Genomic DNA, 26289 nt, shown 5'->3' with positions numbered 1-26289 from the left:
GCAATCACATCGACACACTCACACACACACACCAGCAATCACATGCACACACTCACACACACACATACACACCAGGAATCACATGCACACACTCACACACACACACATACACACCAGCAATCACATCGACACACTCACACATACACACCAGCAATCACATGCACACCCTCTCACACACACATACACACCAGCAATCACATGCACACACTCTCACACACACATACACACCAGCAATCATATGCACACCCTCTCACACACACATACACACCAGCAATCACATGCACACACTCTCACACACACATACACACCAGCAATCACATGCACACACACACACACACACCAGCAATCACATGCACACACTCACACACACACATACACACCAGCAATCACATGCACACACTCACACATACACACCAGCAATCACATGCACACACTCACACACACACACACATACACACCAGCAATCACATCGACACACTCACACATACACACCAACAATCACATGCTCACACTCACACACACATACACACCAGCAATCACATGCACACACACACACACACACATACACACCAGCAATCACATGCACACACTCTCACACACACATACACACCAGCAATCACATCGACACACACACACACATACACACTTTCTATTTGACACACACACACACATACACACTTTCTCTTTGACACACACACACACACATACACACTTTCTCTTTGACACACACACACACACCCCTCTGAGAGTCATTACATTCCCAGAATTTCACCCCCGGTGTAGATTGGAGTTTGTTCCGAGTTGAGATTGGAGTTTCTGGTGAAGTGGTGCTCCAAGGTTAGACTGATAGTGGATAATTACCAATGTTGGGGACTAGTGAACTACATTTAGTTCAACAAGTCATTTAACTATCTTTTGAAGCATCTTGGTGGTAGTTGAACTCAAATCAAATCAAAGTAGTGTTTTTAGTTTTGAATGACTTGTCTGCCATGTGGAGGAGTCGATAACTATTGGAATTACTTTTTTTAGCAAAAAAAGAATACTAGTTAAGTAGGGAAAAACGGCCTTTTCTTTTTCAGAATCAGACCTGACTAATTCACACTTGAAACATAGTTTTTGTGTTTAATAGATTAAATTACACATTCTGTTATGACCCCAACGTGACCTGTGCTTGTAATTTGCAGACAAGGTTCTGTAGCAAGACCCTATTTTGTCATAGTACAGCTTTTTACTTTTAAGACAATAAGATCTAAGCATACCAGAACCTGGATAATACCTTTATAATGTTAAAATCTTATGACTCAAGTGGTATCAACAAAGAAAGTACAGGATGTAAAGAATTGATTCGGTGAATCAGGTGTTCATGTTTTACTGAAGAGAAGCTCATTGTCTCTGAAGCTTTCACTCAGTGTTTTGAGGGCTAAAACATTGTCTCTATTTACTTCTGTATTTTCCTTGGTTTGGATTCCAGGGCCCAACTCTCCTGTAGCAACACGTTACCCATTGACAGCTTTTTGTCATGCAGCCAATTCTAAGAGAAATTCCTCCACTAAAGAACAAAAAGAGGACACTTTTTAAAAGAACATCACCAGTGACAGGAAAGCTTCGACATGGAGGCTTAAAGGGAGAGAGAGAGAGAGCAAGGGAGGCAGAGAGGTATGAGATGGAGAGAGAGAAAGCAAGGGAGGCAGAGAGGTATGAGATGGAGAGAGAGAAAACAAGGGAGGCAGAGAGGTATGAAGTATGAGATGGAGAGAAGGAAAGTGCTATCTAAAATAGAAATATGGATGGGAGCTGAGTGGATGAAGGTAGAGGGGTAAAAAGGAACGGATAAGAGAGGAGAGAAAAGAGATACAATGTAACATCTATGAGAGGCAGTGTATTACAGTGTAATATCTATGAGAGGCAGTGTATTACAGTGTAACATCTATGAGAGGCAGTGTATTACAGTGTAACATCTATGAGAGGCAGTGTATTACAGTGTAACATCTATGAGAGGCAGTGTATTACAGTGTAACATCTATGAGAGGCAGTGTATTACAGTGTAACATCTATGAGAGGCAGTGTATTACAGTGTAACATTTATGAGAGGCAGTGTATTACAGTGTAACATCTATGAGAGGCAGTGTATTACAGTGTAACATCTATGAGAGGCAGTGTATTACAGTGTAACATCTATGAGAGGCAGTGTATTACAGTGTAACATCTATGAGAGGCAGTGTATTACAGTGTAACATCTATGAGAGGCAGTGTATTACAGTGTAACATCTATGAGAGGCAGTGTATTACAGTGTAACATCTATGAGAGGCAGTGTATTACAGTGTAACATCTATGAGAGGCAGTGTATTACAGTGTAACATCTATGAGAGGCAGTGTATTACAGTGTAACATCTATGAGAGGCAGTGTATTACAGTGTAACATCTGTGAGAAGCAGTGTATTACAGTGTAACATCTATGAGAAGCAGTGTATTACAGTGTAAAATCTATGCCTTGCTGTGGATGCTTCTGCTACTGCAGCTTGACAGGACTGGAGTAACGTGTTGTTCAGGGTTATGGAACACACACACATGTGCATGCATGCACACGAACACACACACCCACAGACAAGCGTAAGGTTCTCTCTCTCTCATAGCATTACATATCACTACATCACATTCCATTGGTTTTTGTGTGTTGGAATAAAATATCACACAGTATTCCAAATCAAATCAAGTTGTATTTGTGACATGCGCCGAATACAACAGGTATAGACTTCACAGTGAAATGCTTACTTACGAGCCCTTTCCCAACAATGCAGAGTAAGAAATGTGCGCCTCGCCTGTCCAAAGTAAGAAAATAAGGTAATAAAAATAGAAAATAGCAGCAGTGTATGTGGAGTGTTGTGTGTGTGTTGTCAATATGCATGTGTGTGGCCTCCCGAGTGGCGCGGGGGTCTAAGGCACTGATTCGCAGTGCTACCTGTGCCACTAGAGATTCTGGGTTCAGGCTCTGTCGCATCCGGCTGCAACAGGGAGACCCATGGGGCGGCGCACAATTGGCCCAGCGTCGTCCTGGTTAGGGGAGGGTTTGGCTGGCAGGAATGTCCTTGTCCCATCGCGCACTAGTGACTCCTGTGGCGGGCCAGGCGCAGTGCACGGTCGCCAGGTGTACGGAGTTTCCCCTGAAGCATTGGTGCGGCTGGCTTCCGGGTTAAGTGGGCATTGTGTCATGAAGCTGTGCGGCTTGGTTGGGTTGTGTTTCGGAGGACGCACGGCTCTCGACCTTCGCCTCTCCCCAGTCCATACAGAAGTTGCAGAAGTTAACACAAGTCTGTAACTACCAATTGGATATCACCAAAGTGGGGAGAAAAGGGGTAAAAAAATTAAATATGCGCCTGTGTTTGTGTCTGTTCCTGTGTGAAAGTGTGAATAGGAGTAAATTATTTAGCAGGGACACAAATGGAACAGCTCAGTCACACAGAGTCCCCCCCCCCCCCCCCACATTCACCGCCTTGCCATCACTGACCTCAATCATCCTCTATATGAGTATGGTAATGAGTCTGTATATGAACTTACATGATAGGGTTGAGTGATTCACCAAAATGAACTGAGGTACAGTATCTCTACCTGAAAATACATAATCTAAGTGACTGATAGCTGGTATTCAGCAGTCATAAAAGTATTCCTTATTAACCTTGAAGACAGCATAGGCAGCAGCTCTATAGAGATGAGATGATGACTGGGAATTAAATAATAAAGTCATCAAATAAAACATTAAACACAACTGAAATACAACTGAAATATTTTTTCTGAATCGAACTGAAACCGAACCTACCTCAAATACCACTAATCGCTCAGCACTACTATGTGAGCGGGAATATGAACTCTGATGAGCCAAGTCACTTTCTGGACTGATCAAACATGGAGAGAATAAAAACAAGGAATCCTGAAGAAACTTAATTTCCCAGAGAGAAGGAAATAGAAACAACTGGTTGTGTTGCAGTGCAGACAGCAGGTAGACAACAACCACACAGCTTCTGCCAGCAGCCAATCACTGTTGTGGGGGTGTTAGTCTGTCTGTCTGCCTGTCTGTTTGTGTTTGGGCTGGAGAGAGTAGTTTTCTTGCATCGAACCAAACCACTACAAAACCAGTGTAGCCCACAGCCCTGCAGGCTGAAGTAAAACAACAACAAACAGCTGTTGGTGGTGTGTGTGTGTGTGTGTGTGTGTGTGTGTGTGTGTGTGTGTGTGTGTGTGTGTGTGTGTGTTAACGAGCGCAGGGAGTGTGTGTTTGTGTGTGAGGAAGTGAACGTGACAGATTTAACAGTCCACAGGGCAGCGACAGGCTGTTTCCCTTCTTATCCAGTCAGTGTTTCTGTTCAGCTCTGCCTGCATGGTTCTTTCAGCCTGCCTCTCTCTGGCTGCCTGTTTTTCTTATTCACACACACTGCAGAATAGACACTACAAATGCACACAGCCCACCATGCGCACTGTGAGCGAGCAGGTCTGCCTGAACACTCTACATTTTATTAATGTCACAGTGATTTAGTGAGCACAATACTGTACAGTGGATAGCGCCATTGATTCACATTATTAGACATTTTATTGACTGCATAAAACTCTGAAATGGGCTGTCGCCTTTTTATTGGGGACCTACAAGGCAGGAATGGACACAAAACCATACATTGTGAAAATCTTCAGACAATGCAATTTTCGGTTCTCCAGTTCGAAGGACCGTATATTCACATCCAAGATCACACTGACACTAGTTCTGTTCCTGGTTCCACCTCTCTTATTCTCCACCACTGTTATTCTCTCGTATCTCTTTCTCTTACTCTCTTTCTCTCTCTTTATTTCTCTCTCTCATTCTCTCTCTTACACACGCACACACACACACACACACTCCCCCACCCCTAACCATTGTGTCTTCTGACTTTCCTAGGCTGGAACAAAAGAGTGGACTATGAGCCAGGCACAGGCAGCAAGCAGTTGTTTCCCAAGATGCATCTGGAGACGTGTGGAGGGCCTCTCTCCTCAGTGAGGACCATGGTGGAGCTACAGACCAGCCATATTGGGAAGGGCTGCGACCGGGAGACCTACTCTGAGAAGTCTCTGCAGAAACTCTGTGGTACGTACCTCATGGGATACATATTTCTCTATAAATGGTCATAGGTAAGTCAATGTATTTCACTTGATTTACAATTAGAGATTCGTTGCATAACAGAACAGAGCCACTCCAGAAATCATCAGACTGAAGCCCCCTAAATGCCTAGTCCAATGCCAGTCAATAGCCTACAACACTCTTAATAAGAACACCAGTTAAACTCCCTAGACCCTTATCTGAATGCATAACTCCCTCTCTCCCTCCCCCTCTCCCACCCAGTTCCCTCTATATGCATGGTTCACCGCTAAAGAGCCTTTTCAAAGCCTCCCATAGTCATTAACTGATACCAAATAGAATACATTGTAATTGCTTTTTTAAAGCACAATCAATTTGAGATAATGTAGAAAGACATCTGCAAACAGAATGTTGGGCTGTGCGTGGCGGTGGTGGCAGGGCTGCGGAGAGGGAGAACTGAGGGAGGAAAGCCTCCACGCATCTATTTACTCCGAGAATCTAATCACTGCAAGTCAGAACCTCTACAAAGCCATGAATAGCAGGCGGGGAGAAACAGGACATTACAGACAGGCAGGAAAAAAACCTTCATTAATGCGCTGATGTCCTGTTATTAGTGGAAAACTAACAGATGCATGTTTCAATTGTCTATCTGGATGAACAGATATACCAGAGCGATGGGTCATATTGTATCATGTGGTTTATTTGGAGCGTTGCTGGGTTTTGGAGGTACTACTGTCACCATGTAATAGCTGTGTTATAAACATGTATAATAAGGCTTTACTTAGGCCCTACACTGTTACAGTGGGAGTGAGGGCACACAATTGCGCTGTATGTTAGTCGGGGTATGTTAGCGTAGAGGAGGAGCACTGTGACCAGGCCAGAGTTATGTTTTTCAAGAAGATATGGAGTGGGCGTTGAAAACACAGACAGCGAGAGAGAGAGAGACAGAGAGAGAGAGGATTCATTGATTTAATGTTCTGACGGATCGGTTTGTTTTCCTGTGAAAGGATCACATAAAAACAGTCTCTTCTCCGCTGTAACAGCCTGTCTGATTGGCTGTGTGGGGAATTATCACTCGTTATTAACACTGAAAACAACAGGAATTCCAGACATACCTTCTTTCTTTCCATTACCATGGTGTTCTGTTTGTATCTTAGTGTCCATGGAGGTAGATTAAGCAGTATGTAATCTATGCATGGAGGTAGATAAAACAGTATGTAATCTATTCATGGAGGTAGATAAAACAGTATGTACTCTATGCATGGAGGTAGATAAAACAGTATGTACTCTATTCATGGAGGTAGATAAATAAAGCAGTATGTACTCTATTCATGGAGGTAGATAAAACAGTATGTACTCTATGCATGGAGGTAGATAAATAAAGCAGTATGTAATCTATGCATGGAGGTAGATTAAGCAGTATGTACTCTATTCATGGAGGTAGATTAAGCAGTATGTACTCTATTCATGGAGGTAGATAAAACAGTTTGTAATCTATTAATTGAGGTAGATAAAACAGTATGTACTCTATCCATGGAGGTAGATAAAACAGTATGTACTCTATCCATGGAGGTAGATTAAGCAGTATGTACTCTATCCATGGAGGTAGATAAATAAAACAGTATGTCATCTATTCATGGAGGTAGATAAATAAAGCAGTATGTAATCTATGCATGGAGGTAGATTAAGCAGTATGTACTCTATCCATGGAGGTAGATAAAACAGTATGTACTCTATGCATGGAGGTAGATAAATAAAACAGTTTGTAATCTATTCATGGAGGTAGATAAAACAGTATGTACTCTATCCATGGAGGTAGATAAAACAGTATGTACTCTATTCATGGAGGTAGATAAAACAGTATGTACTCTATGCATGGAGGTAGATAAATAAAGCAGTATGTAATCTATGTATGGAGGTAGATTAAGCAGTATGTACTCTATTCATGGAGGTAGATAAAACAGTATGTACTCTATTCATGGAGGTAGATAAAACAGTATGTACTCTGTCCATGGAGGTAGATAAATAAAGCAGTTTGTACTCTATCCATGGAGGTAGATAAATAAAGCAGTATGTACTCTATCCATGGAGGTAGATAAAACAGTATGTACTCTATTCATGGAGGTAGATAAAACAGTATGTACTCTGTCCATGGAGGTAGATAAATAAAGCAGTTTGTACTCTATCCATGGAGGTAGATAAATAAAGCAGTATGTACTCTATCCATGGAGGTAGATAAAACAGTATGTACTCTGTCCATGGAGGTAGATAAATAAAGCAGTATGTACTCTATCCATGGAGGTAGATAAAGAAAGCAGTATGTACTCTATCCATGGAGGTAGATAAATAAAGCAGTATGTACTCTATCCATGGAGGTAGATAAATAAAGCAGTATGTAATCTATGCATGGAGGTAGATAAAACAGTATGTACTCTATCCATGGAGGTAGATAAATAAAACCGTTTGTAATCTATTAATGGAGGTAGATAAAACAGTATGTAATCTATGCATGGAGGTAGATAAATAAAGCAGCATGTACTCTATCCATGGAGGTAGATAAAACAGTATGTACTCTATGCATGGAGGTAGATAAATAAAGCAGTATGTAATCTATGCATGGAGGTAGATTAAGCAGTATGTACTCTATTCATGGAGGTAGATAAAACAGTATGTACTCTATTCATGGAGGTAGATAAAACAGTATGTACTCTGTCCATGGAGGTAGATAAATAAAGCAGTATGTAATCTATGCATGGAGGTAGATTAAGCAGTATGTACTCTATTCATGGAGGTAGATAAAACAGTATGTACTCTATTCATGGAGGTAGATAAAACAGTATGTACTCTGTCCATGGAGGTAGATAAATAAAGCAGTTTGTACTCTATCCATGGAGGTAGATAAATAAAGCAGTATGAACTCTATGCATGGAGGTAGTTTAAGCAGTATGTACTCTATCCATGGAGGTAGATTAAGCAGTATGTACTCTATGCATGGAGGTAGTTTAAGCAGTATGAACTATATGCATGGAGGTAGTTTAAGCAGTATGTACTCTATTCATGGAGGTAGATAAATAAAGCAGTATGTACTCTATTCATGGAGGTAGATAAATAAAGCAGTATGTACTCTATCCATGGAGGTAGATAAAACAGTATGTAATCTATTCATGGAGGTAGATAAAACAGTATGTACTCTATGCATGGAGGTAGATAAAACAGTATGTACTCTATTAATGGAGGTAGATAAAACAGTATGTACTCTATTAATGGAGGTAGATAAAACAGTATGTACTCTACTCATGGAGGTAGATAAAGCAGTATGTACTCTATGCATGGAGGTAGATAAAGCAGTATGTACTCCATGCATGGAGGTAGATAAAGCAGTATGTACTCTATGCATGGAGGTAGATTAAGCAGTATGTACTCTATACATGGAGGTAGATTAAGCAGTATGTACTCTGTCCTTGGAGGTAGATAAATAAAGCATTATGTACTCTATGCATGGAGGTAGATAAAACAGTATGTACTCTATGCATGGAGGTAGATAAAACAGTATGTACTCTATGCATGGAGGTAGATCAAGCAGTATGTACTCTATCCATGGAGGTAGATAAATAAAGCAGTATGTACTCTATGCATGGAGGTAGATAAAGAAAGCAGTATGTACTCTATTCATGGAGGTAAATAAATAAAGCAGCATGTACTCTATCCATGGAGGTAGATAATACAGTATGTACTCTATCCATGGAGGTAGATAAATAAAGCAGTTTGTACTCTATCCATGGAGGTAGATTAAACAGTATGTACTCTATGCATGGAGGTAGATAAATAAAGCAGCATGTACTCTATCCATGGAGGTAGATAAAGAAAGCAGCATGTACTCTATCCATGGAGGTAGATAAAGAAAGCAGTATGTACTCTATTCATGGAGGTAGATAAATAAAGCTGTATGTACTCTATCCATGGAGGTAGATGAAACAGTATGTACTATATTAATGGAGGTAGATAAAACAGTATGTACTCTATTAATGGAGGTAGATAAAACAGTATGTACTCTATTAATGGAGGTAGATAAAACAGTATGTACTCTATTAATGGAGGTAGATAAAACAGTATGTACTCTATGCATGGAGGTAGATAAAGAAAGCAGTATGTACTCTATGCATGGAGGTAGATTAAGCAGTATGTACTCTATGCATGGAGGTAGATTAAGCAGTATGTACTCTGTCCTTGGAGGTAGATAAATAAAGCATTATGCACTCTATCCATGGAGGTAGATAAATAAAGCAGTATGTACTCTATCCATGGAGGTAGATAAAGAAAGCGGTATGTACTCTATCCATGGAGGTAGATAAATAAAGCAGTATGTACTCTATCCATGGAGGTAGATAAAGAAAGCAGTATGTACTCTATGCATGGAGGTAGATAAAGAAAGCAGTATGTACTCTATCCATGGAGGTAGATAAAGAAAGCAGTATGTACTCTATCCATGGAGGTAGATAAATAAAGCAGTATGTACTCTATCCATGGAGGTAGATAAAGAAAGCAGTATGTACTCTATCCATAGAGGTAGATAAAGAAAGCAGTATGTACTCTATCCATGGAGTTAGATAAATAAAACAGTATGTACTCTATCCATGGAGGTAGATAAAGAAAGCAGTATGTACTCTATTCATGGAGGTAGATAACTAAAGTAGTATGTACTCTATCCATGGAGTTAGATAAATAAAGCAGTATGTACTCTATGCATGGAGGTAGATTAAGCAGTATGTACTCTATTCATGGAGGTAGATAAAACAGTATGTACTCTATTCATGGAGGTAGATTAAGCAGTATGTACTCTATCCATGGAGGTAGATAAAACAGTATGTACTCTATGCATGGAGGTAGATAAAACAGTATGCACTCTATGCATGGAGGTAGATAAAGAAAGCAGTATGTACTCTATCCATGGAGGTAGATAAAACAGTATGTACTCTATTCATGGAGGTAGATAAATTAAGCAGTATGTACTCTATCCATGGAGGTAGATAAAACAGTATGTAATCTATGCATGGAGGTAGATAAATAAAGCAGTATGTACTGTATTCATGGAGGTAGATAAAACAGTATGTAATCTATTCATGGAGGTAGATAAAACAGTATGTACTCTATGCATGGAGGTAGATAAATAAAGCAGTATGTACTCTATGCATGGGAGGTAGTTTAAGCAGTATGTACTCTATGCATGGAGGTAGATTAAGCAGTATGTACTCTATGCATGGAGGTAGATTAAGCAGTATGTACTCTATGCATGGAGGTAGATTAAGCAGTATGTACTCTATGCATGGAGGTAGATTAAGCAGTATGTACTCTATGCATGGAGGTAGATTAAGCAGTATGTACTCTATGCATGGAGGTAGATTAAGCAGTATGTACTCTATGCATGGAGGTAGATTAAGCAGTATGTACTCTATGCATGGAGGTAGATTAAGCAGTATGTACTCTATGCATGGCCATGGCTTCTGATGACTCTCATCCACTCCTACCTTTGAAAGACTGTTTAATTTGTCACAAATCAATAGTCACATCCACTAGCAATCTCTGAACATCGTTTACACATTAAGCCTGGGCCTCTGGCTTATTCATAAGTGATCATAGCCAAGGTCAGTCTGAACCATCTGTATATCTGTGTTGATTGGTATTTACAGTCCTGTGTTGTTGTGCTTCCTTATCTGTTCCCACGGCAACAATTACCCAGGGGCCTCGTCGGGCAGCACAGACCTTCTCCCTGCTCCCAGCGTCTCCACCAATTGGACTGCGTCCCTTGTGACAGACAGTGGGCGGGACAGCGACCTCATCTTCCGGTTTGACGGGCGGCATGCAGCAAAGATTCCTGACCAGATGGTACCACAGAACCTGACGGATCAGTTCACAATCGCCACGTGGATGAAGCATGGACCCACTCCTGGACTGAGGGCGGAGAAAGAGACCCTGCTCTGCAACTCTGATAAGACAGGTGAGAAGAGGGGAGGGGAGGGAAGGTAGGAGGGAAGAGAGTGGTGTGGCTGGGAGAGAAGTAAAGTGGGAAGGGCTGTGTGGAGAGGGGCAGGAACATTGAATGGGTGTGGTCTACTGACAAGAATGGGTTTATCTTCACTTAAGAGAAGGGGTCTTAATTCAAAGGTTGTGGTAATTTTAGGGAAGGTGTGTTACATTTACGCCCTCTTCTCTTTCCTCATCCCCTCTCCAGAGATGAACAGACACCACTACTCCCTTTACGTCCATAACTGTCGTCTGGTCTTCCTGCTCCGGAGAGACTTCACCCAGGTGGACACCTTCAGACCTGCAGAGTTCCACTGGAAACTGGAGCAGGTAGGCTACACAGTAGGCTTTGTGTACGTCAGCGATATTCAGTTGTAATGTACTGTACCACTAAAGAGGGACAACTTGTCCTTACGAGTGTGCTGTCTATGAAACATGATGTGATGTTCAGATGGCCTGGACCAACAACTCCCTCTAGAGGCTCTTGATCAACACCTAAAGTCCTTCATCCCAGAACCTCTCTAAAAGCCTCGATGCACAGAGCAGTTGAGACTGTTTTAGACATATGAAGACCATCTCTATTGAAAATATGTCCTTCACAGGTATGCGTGTGTGTGTGTGTGTGTGTGTGTGTGTGTGTGTGTGTGTGTGTGTGTGTGTGTGTGTGTGTGTGTGTTTCCTCTGGGGATGAATGTGGGCTGGCGGTGAGGATACAGTGACTTGCGAAATGATTCACCACCTTGGAATGTTTTCTATTTTGTTGCCTTACAACCTGGAATAAACATGTATTTTGGGGGGGCTTGTATCATTTAATTTACACAACATGCATAACACTTTGAAGAAACAAAATATTTTTTCTTGTGAAACAAACAAGAAATAAGACAAAAAAAAAACAGAAAACTTGAGCGTGCATAACTATTCACCCCACCAAAGTCAATACTTTGTAGAGCCACCTTTTGCAGCAATTACAGCTGCAAGTCTCTTGGGGTATGTCTCTATAAGCTTGGCACATCTAGCCACTGGAATTGTTGCCCATTCTTCAAGGCAAAACTGCTCCAGCTCCTTCAAGTTGATGGGTTCCGCTGGTGTACAGCAATCTTTAAGTCATACCACAGATTCTCAATTGGATTGAAGTCTGAGTTTTGACTAGGCACTGTGCGGGGGCACTGGTTTGTCGGGCTAATTGAGATAGTATGTACATGAATGTATTGTTAAAGTGACTATGCATATATCATAAACAGAGAGTAGAATCAGCGTAAAAGAGGGGTTTGGGGGTGGCACACAATGCAAATAGTCCGGATAGCCATTTGATTACCTGTTCAGGAGTCTTATTGCTTGGAGGTAAAAACTGTTTAGAAGCCTTTTGGTCCTAAACTTGGCACTCTGGTACCACTTGCCATGCGGTAGTAGAGAGAATAGTCTATGACTGGGGTGACTGGGGTCTTTGACAATTTTTAGGGCCTTCTTCTGAAACCGCCTGGTGTAGAGGTCCTGGATGGCAGGCAGCTTAGCCCCAGTGGTGTACTGGGCCGTACGCACTACCCTCTGTAGTGCCTTGCGGTCGGAGGCCGAGCAGAAGCCGTACGAGGCAGTGATGCAACCAGTCAAGATGCTCTCGATGTTGCAGCTGTAGAACCTTTTGAGGATCTGTGGACCCATACCAAATCTTTTTAGTTTCCTGAGGGGGATTAGGCTTTGTCATGCCCTCTTCATGAATGTGTTGGTGTGTTTGGACCATTCTAGTTTGTTGTTGAGGTGGACACCAAGGAACTTGAAGCTCTCAACCTGCTCCACTACAGCCCCATCGATGAGAATGGGGGCATGCTCGGTCCTCCTTTTCCTGTATTTCACAATCATCTCTTTCATCTTGGTTACGTTGAGGGATAGGTTGTTATTCTGGCACCACCCGGCCAGGTTTTTGACCTCCTCCCTATAGGCTGTCTCGTTTTTGTCGGTGATCAGGCCTACCACTGTTGTTTTGTCTGCAAACTTAATGATGGTGTTGGAGTCGTGCCTGGCCATGCAGTCGTGGATGAACAGGGAGTATAGGAGGGGACTGAGCATTCACCCCTGAGGGGCTCCAGTGTTGAGGATCAGAGTGACAGATATGTTGCTACCTACCCTCACTTGGGCACAAGGACTATGGTGGTCTGCTTGAAACATGTTGGTATTACAGACTCAATCAGGAACATGTTGAAGATGTCAGTGAAGACACCTGCCAGTTGGTCAGCCCATGCCCAGAGCACACGTCCTGGTAATCCATCTGGCCCCGCAGCCTTATGAATGTTGACCTGTTTAAAGGTCTTACTCACGTCGGCTACGGAGGATGGTGTTCTCGGGGTGATGAGAGGTGTTGGGTTTGCGCCAGACATAGCATTTTATTTGATGCCCAAAAAGCTTAATTTTAGTCTCATCTGCCCAGAGTGCCTTCTTACATATGTTTGGGGAGTCTCCCACATGCCTTTTGGTGAACACCATTATTTTTTTCTTTAAGCAATGGCTTTTTCCTGGCCACTCTCTTATAAAGCCCAGCTCTGAGGAGTGTACGGCTTGAAGTGGTCTTATGGAGCTTTGCAGCTCCTTCAGGGTTATCTTTGGTCTCTTTGTTGCCTCTCTGATTAATACCCTCCTTGCCTGGTCCCTGAGTTTTGGTGGGCGGCCCACTCTTGGCAGGTTTGTTGTGGTGCCGTATTCTTTCCATTTTTTAATAATGGATTTAATGCTGCTCAGTGGGATGTTCAAAGTTTTGGATATTTTTTTATAACCCAACCCTGATCTGTACTTCTCCACAACTTTGTCCCTGACCTGTTTGGAGAGCTCCTTGGTTTTCATGGTGCCGCTTGCTTGGTGGTGCCCCTTGCTTAGTGGTGTTGGAGACTCTGGGGCCTTTCAGAACAGGTGTATATATACTGAGATCATGTGACAGATCATGTAACACTTAGATTGCACACAGGAGGACATTATTTAACTAATTATGTGACGTTTGAAGGTAATTGGTTGCACCAGATCTTATTTAGGGGCTTCATAGCAAAGGGGGTGAATACATATGCACACACCACTTTTCCGTTTGTAATTCTTTGAAACAAGTAATTTTTTTAATTTCACTTCGCCAATTTAGACTATTTTGTGTATGTCCATTACATGAAATCCAAATAAAAATCTATTTAAATAACAGGTTGTAATGCAACAAAATAAAAAAATGCCAAGGGGGATGAATACTTTTGCAAAGCACTGTATGTTTGCCTGTAGCTACATTGACTCTTGGCCAAACCTAGCAGGCTGACATATGTGTTTATGTACAGTGTGTGGGTGGGTGACAGCAGCAGCTCCCTCTCGCCTGAGGATGTGTCTGTCTCAAGGTTGGCCTGGTCACGCTTATTGTCAGTCTCCAGACCCTGAACGCAGCTCTCTGATTGGACAAAAGAGACGAGCAGCTGAAGCCGGGCAGTGAGAGGCAGAGTACTGGGGCTGCTGGGTAATTTGAGGACAGATCGCTGGCTGTGATTTGAGGAAGGACTGGGGGTCAGAGCGTGACCTTGTGACCGGGGTTGACTATTTGTGAGTCACCATCTGAAGAAGTTCTGTAACATTTCAGAACAAGCACATTTAGACAAGACATGGCAGCCTGTCTCTCCACAGTCCTTGCTTTCTCCTCATCCCTCTCTCTCTCTGTGTCTCTCTCTCTCTCTCTCTCTCTCTCTCTCTCCTTAGTCATCTGTTTGGGCTTGTTGTGGTCAATATGCAGTCTACCAATTTTTTTTAATTATGGTCCGGCTTCCTAACTATGCGCTCAAGATAAGATTTTTCTGCAGCTGAATCTAGTTGATGATCCCTGGAGTATACTGATAGAGGTAGTCTCTTACACCTCAGGGGAGAACCTTTCACAGATGCACAATTGAGAGCATCCTGTCGGGCTGTATCACCACCTGGTACGGCAACTGCACTGCCCACAACCGCAGGGCTCTCCAGAGGGTGGTGCGGTCTGCCCAACACATAAACAGGGGCAAACTGCCTGCCCTTCCAGGACACCTATAGCATCCGATGTCACAGGAAGGCCAAAATGATCAAGAACATCAACCACCCGAGCCACTGCCTGTTCACCCTGCTACCATCCAGAAGGCGAGGTCAGTACAGGTGCATTAAAGCTGGGACCGAGATAATGAAAGACAGTTTCTAACTCACTGTTAAATAGCCATCACTAGCCAGCTACCAACCGGTTACTCAGCCCTGCACCTTAGAGGCTGATGCCCTATATACATAGACATGGAATCACTGGTCACTTTAATAATGGAACACTAGTCACTTTAATAATGTTTACATATTGCTTTACTCATCTCATAAGTACGTACAGTGCCATGCGAAAGTATTCAGCCCCCTTGAACTTTGCGACCTTTTGCCACATTTCAGGCTTCAAACATAAAGATATAAAACTGTATTTTTTTGTGAAGAATCAACAACAAGTGGGACACAATCATGAAGTGGAACGACATTTATTGGATATTTCAAACTTTTTTAACAAATCAAAAACTGAAAAATTGGGCGTGCAAAATTATTCAGCCCCTTTACTTTCAGTGCAGCAAACTCTCTCCAGAAGTTCAGTGAGGATCTCTGAATGATCCAATGTTGACCTAAATGACTAATGATGATAAATACAATCCACCTGTGTGTAATCAAGTCTCTGTATAAATGCACCTGCACTGTGATAGTCTCAGAGGTCCGTCAAAAGCGCAGAGAGCATCATGAAGAACAAGGAACACACCAGGCAGGTCCGAGATACTGTTGTGAAGAAGTTTAAAGCCGGATTTGGATACAAAAATATTTGCCAAGCCTTAAACATCCCAAGGAGCACTGTGCAAGCGATAATATTGAAATGGAAGGAGTATCAGACCACTGCAAATCTACCAAGACCTGGCCGTCCCTCTAAACTTTCAGCTCATACAAGGAGAAAACTGATCAGAGATGCAGCCAAGAGGCCCATGATCACTCTGGATGAACTGCAGAGATCTACAGCTGAGGTGGGAGACTCTGTCCATAGGACAACAATCAGTCGTATATTGCACAAATCTGGCCTTTATGGAAGAGTGGCAAGAAGAAAGCCATTTCTTAAAGATATCCATAAAAAGTGTTGTTTAAAGTTTGCCACAAGCCACCTGGGAGACACACCAAACATGTGGAAGAAGGTGCTCTGGTCAGATGAAACCAAAATTGAACTTTTTGGCAACAATGCAAAACGTTATGTTTGGCGTAAAAGCAACACAGCTGAACACACCATCCCCACTGTCAAACATGGTGGTGGCAGCATCATGGTTTGGGCCTGCTTTTCTTCAGCAGGGACAGGGAAGATGGTTAAAATTGATGGGAAGATGGATGGAGCCAAATACAGGACCATTCTGGAAGAAAACCTGATGGAGTCTGCAAAAGACCTGAGACTGGGACGGAGATTTGTCTTCCAACAAGACAATGATCCAAAACATAAAGCAAAATCTACAATGGAATGGTTCAAAAATAAACATATCCAGGTGTTAGAATGGCCAAGTCAAAGTCCAGACCTGAATCCAATCGAGAATCTGTGGAAAGAACTGAAAACTGCTGTTCACAAATGCTCTCCATCCAACCTCACTGAGCTCGAGCTGTTTTGCAAGGAGGAATGGGAAAAAATGTCAGTCTCTCGATGTGCAAAACTAATAGAGACATACCCCAAGCGACTTACAGCTGTAATCGCAGCAAAAGGTGGCGCTACAAAGTATTAACTTAAGGGGGCTGAATAATTTTGCACGCCCAATGTTTCAGTTTTGGATTTGTTAAAAAAGTTTGAAATATCCAATAAACGTCGTTCCACTTCATGATTGTGTCCCACTTGTTGTTGATTCTTCACAAAAAAATACAGTTTTATATCTTTATGTTTGAAGCCTGTAATGTGGCAAAAGGTCGCAAAGTTCAAGGGGGCCGAATACTTTCGCAAGGCACTGTATATACTGTATTCTGTTCTACTGTATTTAGTCAATGCCACTAATTTTTTATATATTTCTTAACTCCATTCTTTTACTTTAGAGTTGTGTGTATTATTGTGAATTGTTAGATATTACTGCAATGTTGGAGCTAGAAACACAAGCATTTCACTACACCCACAACAGCATCTGCTAAAAATGTGTATGTGACCAATAAACACCTAATGGTGCTACGATGCTCTGAGATACGTACTTTTAATTCGCGCTTTGTTTTACCCACATCATTTTTACCACAAGAACAAGTTATAAGATAAATAACTGCCTTAGTGGAGCACGTGTAATAACACCTTTAATTGGGATCGATTTCCCTGTTTGTGGGTGTTTGAAGGATCTACATTTATAAGTGCCATTGCATTGAGCACAGCCATTACATTTGTAATTTCCATCCAGTAGGGGCGCAAATAGACGTTGTTCAGGAATATCTTGGGGTGGTAAATCAGAGTGTACCAATTGGTCTCTGAGATTTCTGCCCCGCGAGAATACGACCAAGGGAAAGTCCGAAAACACATTACCGAGACTGTCATCGGATTTTAGGATGTGCCAATGTTTGTGAACGATTCCCTTAATTTGTTCAGGGCACTTTGAATAGCGGGTAGTTAGAACACAAGAATGTGTCTTTTTGCGAGACTGACGTAATGTCTCGTTTTTTATTTTATTTTCTCAATGGCAATATTAATCTGATCATTCTTGTAGCCCCTCTCCTTGAACTTTCTTTGCGTCTCAGCCATATTTCTGTCGAAATCTGATTGTTTTTTGCAAATTCTTTTGATTCGACATTCTTGTGATTATTGTGACTTTGCCATTGTAATTGTTTGTAAGCTTGTGTAGTCAAATTAATCTATGCTATCCATTTATTGTTTGTATGCTGTTCTTTGTATGACATTTTAATATTTAATAATTAACCAATGATATTAGGCCACTCTTGGCCATGATTACAGACACCTGTGTCTTTTGACACTACATAAACGAGTCATCCCGCAGTGTTTGTGATTATACCCTGATGAAGACAGCTTTGCTGTCGAAACGTTGGTAATTACATTTTTGCATCTGAGCTCCTAGAGTGTGCGGCTCTCTTTTATTTTCAAACAATACATTATTTACCATTCATTTGTATTGGGCACAAAATAATCTGAAACACAACAAAAACTAACAGCAACTGCATCCAACAAATGTGTAGAGTCACAAGCTAGATATAGTCATTTTGTGCTATGAATATGGGACAAAATACTTGACTTTTTATTGCTTTAATACACATATAAGTGAATTTGTCCCAGTACTTTTGCTCCCCTTGAATAGGGTGACTATGTAGAAAAACTGCTGTCATTTCTAAACGGTTCACCCGATATGGATGAAAATACCCTCAAATTAAATCTGACAGTCTACACTTTAACTTCATAGTAATTGTTTGATTTCAAATCCAAACTTTTAGAGTATAGAGCCAAATGTCAATAACGTGAAAATGGCCCTTTTCTATGTTTTGTAGTAAAAAATATACAGAAAGATAAGTGTTTCCAATGACATCATCGGTGTGCATCGTGTGATTTTCACCAATTGTGAGTAGGCATTGCCTACTAATTGCCTACTGCCTACTAATTTTCTACTAATTGGTTAACAATGTCATTGGAAACACTTACCTTCCTCTATATATTTTACTGCTAAACATAGAAATGCACAATTTTTACATACAGTGGGGCAAAAAAGTATTTAGTCAGCCATCAATTGTGCAAGCTCTCCCACGTAAAAATATGAGAGAGGCCTGTGATTTCCATCATAGGTACACTTCAACTATGACATACAAACTGAGAAAAAAATAATTTGCAAATAAATTCATAAAAAATCCTACAATGTGATTTTACTGGATTTTTTTTTTTCATTTCGTCTGTCATAGTTGAAGTGTACCTATGATGAAAACAGGCCTCTCTCATCTTTTTAAGTGGGAGAACTTGCACAATTGGTGGCTGACTAAATACTTTTTTGCCCCACTGTATGTTGATGTTGGGGTGGTACTGGATATGATGAACATGAAGTTCATAAATTGTGAAGTTCCCTTTTAACTTGGACAACTTGGACAACTTGGACAACTTGGACAACTTGGACACCACTGGACATGCTGTGTATAAAACAGATCATACACTGAGTGTACAAAACATTAAGAACACCGTTCCATGACTGACCAGGTCAATCCAGGTGAAAACTATTATCCCTTATTGATGTCACTTGTTAAATTCACTACAATCAGTGTAGATTAAGGATTTTTAAACTGAGACAATACCGACATGGATTGTGTATGTGTGCCATTCAGAGGGTGAATGGGCAAGACAAAATATTGAATTGCCTTTGAACAGGGTATGGTAGTAGGTGCCAGGTGCACCAGTTTGAGTGTGTCAAGAACTGCAACGCTGCTGGGGTTTTATGCTCACCAGTTTCCCATTTGTATCAAGAATGGTCCAGCACCAAAAGGACATCCAGCCAACTTGACACAACCGTAGGAAGTATTGGAGTCAATATGGGCCAGCACCCCTGTGGACACCTTGTTGACTCCATGCCCTGACCAATTCAGGCTGTTCTGAGGGCAAAAGGTACAGGTGCAACTCAATATTTGGAAGGTGTTTCTAATGTTTGGTATAGACATCCATGAATGTAGATTGTAATTCCTGTTGAAAGGTCTAGGAAACATCCAACAGTTTGTGACTGAATGTAGCTTGTCATCTGGCGGTTTAAGACGAGGAAATCAAATAAAATATGCATGACTGAAAGTGAGAAAGAAAAACCAGACAGAGAAAGACAACCTCTGATAATTTGGATATAAACGGTGTCTCAGCTGTGTGTGGAAATTGAATATCTAAGTGACATCATTTCCTGGGGGCGATTCCATGAAAACGGAGTAGGCTTTTAAATGAAAGCAATCAGAAAAACACACAGGGGATGGTTCAGTCACTTTCACAACACTGGAGCGTTGGAATAGAACAAGATAGTCAGAAGTGGTGTGTTTTAAATGCAGTCATGGGAGACTGTTAGCACTAGTTAACATTACCTGTTTACACTACCTGTTAAGACTACTTGTTAACACTGCCTGTTAAGACTGCCTGTGAAGACTACCTGTTTACACTACCTGTTAAGACTACTTGTTAACACTGCCTGTTAAGACTGCCTGTGAAGACTACCTGTTAACACTACCTGTTAACACTGCCTGTTAACACTGCCTGTTAAGACTGCCTGTTAGGACTGCCTGTTAAGACTACCTGTTAACACTACCTGTTAAGACTACCTGTTAACACTACCTGTTAACACTGCCTGTTAGCACTACCTGTTAGCACTACCTGTTAAGACTACCTGTTAAGACGACCTGTTAAGACAACGTGTTAACACTACCTGTTAAGACAACTTGTTAACCCTACCTGTTAAGACAACTTGTTAACACTACCTGTTAACACTGCCTGTTAGCACTACCTGTTAAGATGACCTGTTAAGACAACGTGTTAACACTACCTGTTAAGACAACTTGTTAACACTACCTGTTAAGACTGCCTGTTAAGACTACCTGTTAAGACTGCCTGTTAAGACTGCCTGTTAACAGTGCCTGTTAAGACTGCCTGTTAAGACTACCTGTTAACACTGCCTGTTAAGACTGCCTGTTAAGACTGCCTGTTAAGACTACCTGTTAACACTACCTGTTAAGACTACCTGTTAACACTACCTGTTAACACTGCCTGTTAGCACTACCTGTTAGCACTACCTGTTAAGACTACCTGTTAAGACGACCTGTTAAGACAACGTGTTAACACTACCTGTTAAGACAACTTGTTAACACTACCTGTTAAGACAACTTGTTAACACTACCTGTTAACACTGCCTGTTAGCACTACCTGTTAAGATGACCTGTTAAGACAACGTGTTAACACTACCTGTTAAGACAACTTGTTAGCACTACCTGTTAAGACTTCCTGTTAAGACTACCTGTTAAGACTGCCTGTTAAGACTGCCTGTTAACACTGCCTGTTAAGACTGCCTGTTAAGACTACCTGTTAACACTGCCTGTTAAGACTGCCTGTTAGCACTACCTGTTAAGACTGCCTGTTAAGACTACCTGTTAAGACTGCCTTTTAAGACTGCCTGTTGAGACTACCTGTTAAGACTGCCTGTTAAGACTGCCTGTTAGCACTACCTGTTAAGACAACCTGTTAAGACAACTTGTTAACACTACCTGTTAAGACTACCTGTTAAGACGACCTGTTAAGACAACTTGTTAACACTACCTGTTAAGACTACCTGTTAAGACGACCTGTTAAGACTTCCTGTTAAGACTACCTGTTAAGACTGCCTTTTAAGACTGCCTGTTAAGACTACCTGTTAAGACTGCCTGTTAAGACTGCCTGTTAGCACTACCTGTTAAGACAACCTGTTAAGACAACTTGTTAACACTACCTGTTAAGACTACCTGTTAAGACGACCTGTTAAGACAACCTGTTAACACTGCCTGTTAAGACTGCCTGTTAGCACTACCTGTTAAGACTGCCTGTTAAGACTACCTGTTAAGACTGCCTTTTAAGACTGCCTGTTAACACTACCTGTTAAGACTACCTGTTAAGACTACCTGTTAAGACAACTTGCTAACACTACCTGTTAAGACAACTTGTTAACACTACCTGTTAAGACAACTTGTTAAAACGACCTGTTAAGACAACATGTTAACACTACCTGTTAAGACTACCTGTTAAGACTACCTGTTAAGACTGCCTGTTAAGACTGCCTGTTAAGACTACCTATTAAATGCGAAATACACATTTCAGTTGAATGCATTCAGTTGTACAACTGACTAGGTATCCCCCTTTCCCTGTTAGCATGTTCCTCTCTTCATTGAAATGAAGGAAGAGGATATAACCCATGTATGTGGGGCATTGAGTGTTCAAACTATACCCATATAGTTCTAAAGGAGAGGAACGGATGAAGATGACGATGATGATGGAGAATGATAAGAACATAAATGTCAAAACACACACACACGACCACTCTGGACCAGTATATGCTATCTATAGTGACTCAGTAGTGCAGTCAGTAAGTGTGTGAAGTGAAGCAGAGGGTCATAATAGAGCTGCTATATCTGGAAGACAGAGTGAGAGAGGAGAGTGAGAGACAGAGCGAGAGAGGAGAGTGAGAGAAGGGAGAGTGAGAGACAGAGAGAGAGAGGGGAGAGTGAGAGACAGAGAGAGAGAGAGAGGGGAGAGTGAGAGACAGAGAGGGAGAGAGAGAGAGGGGAGAGTGAGAGACATAGCGAGAGGAGAGAGAGACAGAGAGAGAGAGAAGGGAGAGTGAGAGACAGAGAGAGAGAGAGGGGAGAGTGAGAGACAGAGTAAGAGAGAGAGAGAGGGGAGAGTGAGAGGCAGAGAGAGAGAGAGAGAGAGAGAGAGAGAGAGGGGAGAGTGAGAGACAGAGCAGAGAGTGAGACAGAGAGAGAGAGAGAGAGAGGGGAGAGTGAGAGACAGAGGGGAGAGTGAGACAAAGAGAGAGAGAGAGAGAGAGAGAGAGAGGGGGGGTGAGAGAGAGTGAGACAGAGAGAGACAGATAGAGGGGAGAGTGAGACAGAGAGAGAAAGGGGAGAGTGAGAGAGCGCAAGAGAGAGAGAGGGGAGAGTGAGACAGAGAGAGAGAGAGAGAGAGAGAGAGAGAGATAGAGAGAGAGGGGGGGGTGAGACAGAGAGATGAAGGGGAGAGTGAGAGAGCGCAAGAGAGAGAGAGGGGAGATTGAGACAAAGAGAGAGGGGAGAGTGAGACAAAGAGAGAGTGAGACAGAGCCAGAGAGAGAAGGGAGAGTGAGACATAGAGAGAGAAAGCGGAGAGTGAGAGAGCGCAAGAGAGAGCGAGAGAGGGGAGAATGAGACAGAGAGAGGGGAGAGTGAGACATAGAGAGTGAGACACAGAGAGAGAGGGGAGAGTGAGAAAGAGAGAGAGAGGGGAGAGTGAGATAGAAAGAGACAGAGAGAGAGGGAGAGTGAGACAAGGAGTGAGACAGAGAGAGAGAGAAAGAGTGAGGTGGGAGTGAGAGAGAGGGGAGAGTGAGAGAGAGAGGGGAGAGTGAGAGACAGCGAGGGGAGAGTGAGAGACAGAGAGAGAGAGAGGGGAGGGTGAGAGACAGAGAGAGAGAGGGGAGAGTGAGAGACAGCGAGGGGAGAGTGAGAGACAGAGAGAGAGAGATAGAGAGCGGGGAGAGGGAGACATAGAGAGAGAACGAGAGGGGAGAGAGAGAGAGAGAGGGGAGAGTGAGAGACAGAGAGAGAGAGAGGGGAGAGTGAGACATAGAGAGAGGGGAGAGTGAGAGAGAGAGAGAGAGAGGAGAGATTGAGACAGAGAGAGAGTGAGACAGAGAGAGACAGAGCTAGAGAGAGGGGGGAGAGTGAGACAGAAAGAGAGAAAGGGGAGAGTGAGAGAGCGCAAGAGAGAGAGAGAGGGGAGAGTGAGACATAGAGAGTGAGACACAGAGCGAGAGGGGAGAGTGAGAAAGAGAGAGAGAGAGGAGAGTGAGACAGAAAGAGACATAGAGAGAGAGAGAGGGGAGAGTGAGACATAGAGAGCGAGACAGAGAGAGTGAGAGAGAGAGAGGGGGGGGTGAGACATAGAGAGAGGGGAGAGTGAGACAGAGAGAGGGAGAGAGGGAGAGAGGGGGGAGTGAGACAGAGAGAGAGTGAAGCAGAGAGACAGAGCCAGAGAGAGAGAGGGGAGAGTGAGACAGAGAGAGAGAAAGGGGAGAGTGAGAGAGCGCAAGAGAGAGAGAGAGAGAGATAGAGAGGGGAGAGTGAGACATAGAGAGTGAGACACAGAGAGAGAGAGGAGAGTGAGATAGAAAGAGATGTAGAGAGAGAGAGGGGGAGAGTGAGACATAGAGAGTGAGACAGAGAGAGTGAGAGAGAGGGGGGAGTGAGACAAAGAGAGAGTGAGGCAGAGTGAGACAGAGCCAGAGAGAGAGGGGAGAGTGAGACAGAGAGAGAGAAACGGGAGAGTGAGAGAGCGCAAGAGAGAGCGAGAGAGGGGAGAGTGAGAGACAGAGAAAGAGGGGAGAGTGAGAGACAGAGAGAGAGGGGAGAGTGAGAGACAGAGAGAGAGAGAGGGGAGAGTGAGACATGGAGAGAGGGGAGAGTGAGAGACAGAGAGAGAGGGGAGAGTGAGAGACAGGGAGAGAGAGGGGAGAGTGAGACATAGAGAGAGGGGAGAGTGAGACAGAGAGAGAGAGTGAGACAGAGAGTGACAGAGCCAGAGAGAGAGGGGAGAGTGAGACAGAGAGAGAGGGGGGAAAGTGAAATACAGAGTGAGAGAGGGGAGAGTGAGACATAGAGAGAGGGGAGAGTGACAGACAGAGAGAGAGAGGGGAGAGTGAGAGACAGAGAGAGAAAGGGGAGAGTTTCTTCTCCTCTCCTCTCCTCTCCTCTCCTCTCCTCTCCTCTCCTCTCCTCTCTCTCTGTCCTCTTAAGCCCTGTACTGACAGAGGATCTGAGAGCTCTTTCGCCCTACTCTTTTTGTTTCAGATGTAGCTTTTCAAAAGAATCCTCTCCTCTGGCTTTAGTGTTTGGGCTCAAGGGTTTTTGTGTTTTCCGGTGCACTTTCTGTATACTGTCTTTATGTGTGTGTGCTTGGCCCAGTAGCCATGGGAACACACACGCACACCTACAGAACCAGTCAAACGTTTCGACACACCTACTCAATCAAGGGTTTTTCTTGTACTATTTTCTACGTTGTAGAATAATAGTGAAGACATCAAAACTATGAAATAACACGTGGAATCATGTAGTAACCAAAAAAGTGTTAAACAAATCAAGAGGGAGGGAGGCAGAGAGGCAAAGAGGGAGGGAGGCAGAGAGGGAGGGAGGCAGAGAGGCAGAGAGGGAGGGAGGCAGAGAGGGAGGGAGGCAGAGATGCAAAGAGGGAGGGATGCAGAGAGGGAGGGAGGCAGAGATGCAGCGAGGGAGGCAGAGATGCAGAGAGGGAGGGAGGCAGAGATGCAGAGAGGGAGGGAGGCAGAGAGGCAAAGAGGGAGGGAGGCAGAGAGGGAGGGAGGCAGAGAGGCAAAGAGGGGGGAGGCAGAGAGGGAGGGAGGCAGAGATGCAAAGAGGGAGGGATGCAGAGAGGGAGGGATGCAGAGATGCAGAGAGGGAGGGAGGCAGAGATGGAGGGAGACAGAGATGAAGCGAGGGAGGCAGAGAGGGAGGGAGGCAGAGATGCAGAGAGGAAGAAAGAGAGGCAGAGAGGGAGGGAGGCAGAGAGGGAGGGAGGCAGAGATGCAGCGAGGGAGGCAGAGAGGCAGAGATGGAGGGATGCAGAGAGGGAGGGAGGCAGAGAGGCAGAGAGGAAGAAAGAGAGGCAGAGATGGAGGGAGGCAGAGAGGGAGGGAGGCAGAGATGGAGGGAGACAGAGATGCAGCGAGGGAGGGAGGCAGAGATGCAGAGAGGAAGAAAGAGAGGCAGAGATGGAGGGTGGCAGAGAGGGAGGGAGGCAGAGATGGAGGGAGGCAGAGAGGCAGAGAGGAAGAAAGAGAGGCAGAGATGGAGGGAGGCAGAGAGGGAGGGAGGCAGAGAGGCAGAGAGGAAGAAAGAGAGGCAGAGATGGAGGGAGGCAGAGATGGAGGGAGGCAGAGAGGGAGGGAGGCAGAGAGGGAGGGAGGCAAAGAGGCAAAGAAGGAGGGAGGCAGAGAGGGAGGGAGGCAGAGGTGCAAAGAGGGAGGGATGCAGAGAGGGAGGGAGGCAGAGATGCAGAGAGGGAGGGAGGCAGAGAGGGAGGGAGGCAGAGAGGGAGGGAGGCAGAGATGCAGAGAGGGAGGGAGGCAGAGATGGAGGGAGACAGAGATGCAGAGAGGGAGGGAGACAGAGAGGCAGAGAGGGAGGGAGACAGAGAGGCAGAGAGGGAGGCAGAGAGGGAGGGAGGCAGAGATGCAGAGAGGGAGGGAGGCATAGAGGGAGGGAGGCAGAGATGCAGAGAGGGAGGGAGGCAGAGATGGAGGGAGACAGAGATGCAGAGAGGGAGGGAGACAGAGAGGCAGAGAGGGAGGGAGGCAGAGAGGGAGGGAGGCAGAGAGGGAGGGAGGCAGAGATGCAGAGAGGGAGGGAGGCAGAGAGGGAGGGAGGCAGAGATGCAGAGAGGGAGGGAGACAGAGAGGCAGAGAGGGAGGCAGAGAGG

The 26289-nt window shown here is 43.7% G+C and overlaps 1 protein-coding gene across 2 annotated transcripts in view; it reads left to right on the top strand.

Annotated features, from left to right (window-relative positions):
- LOC110507154 (calsyntenin-2) overlaps positions 1–26289 on the top strand; it is a 449723-nt gene that overhangs the window by 368446 nt on the left and 54988 nt on the right. For both annotated transcript variants that reach the window (XM_036965819.1, XM_036965818.1), the window contains exons 6-8: positions 4923–5108; positions 10837–11094; positions 11329–11450. In XM_036965819.1, coding sequence (XP_036821714.1) covers positions 4923–5108; positions 10837–11094; positions 11329–11450 — 566 coding nt within the window. The remainder of the gene's footprint in view (positions 1–4922; positions 5109–10836; positions 11095–11328; positions 11451–26289) is intronic.

Source organism: Oncorhynchus mykiss, chromosome 27 (assembly GCF_013265735.2).
Source record: "Oncorhynchus mykiss isolate Arlee chromosome 27, USDA_OmykA_1.1, whole genome shotgun sequence".
NCBI lineage: Eukaryota > Metazoa > Chordata > Actinopteri > Salmoniformes > Salmonidae > Oncorhynchus > Oncorhynchus mykiss.
Note: the sequence above shows the minus strand (reverse complement) of the source record. Positions and strands in the feature narration are given on the sequence as shown.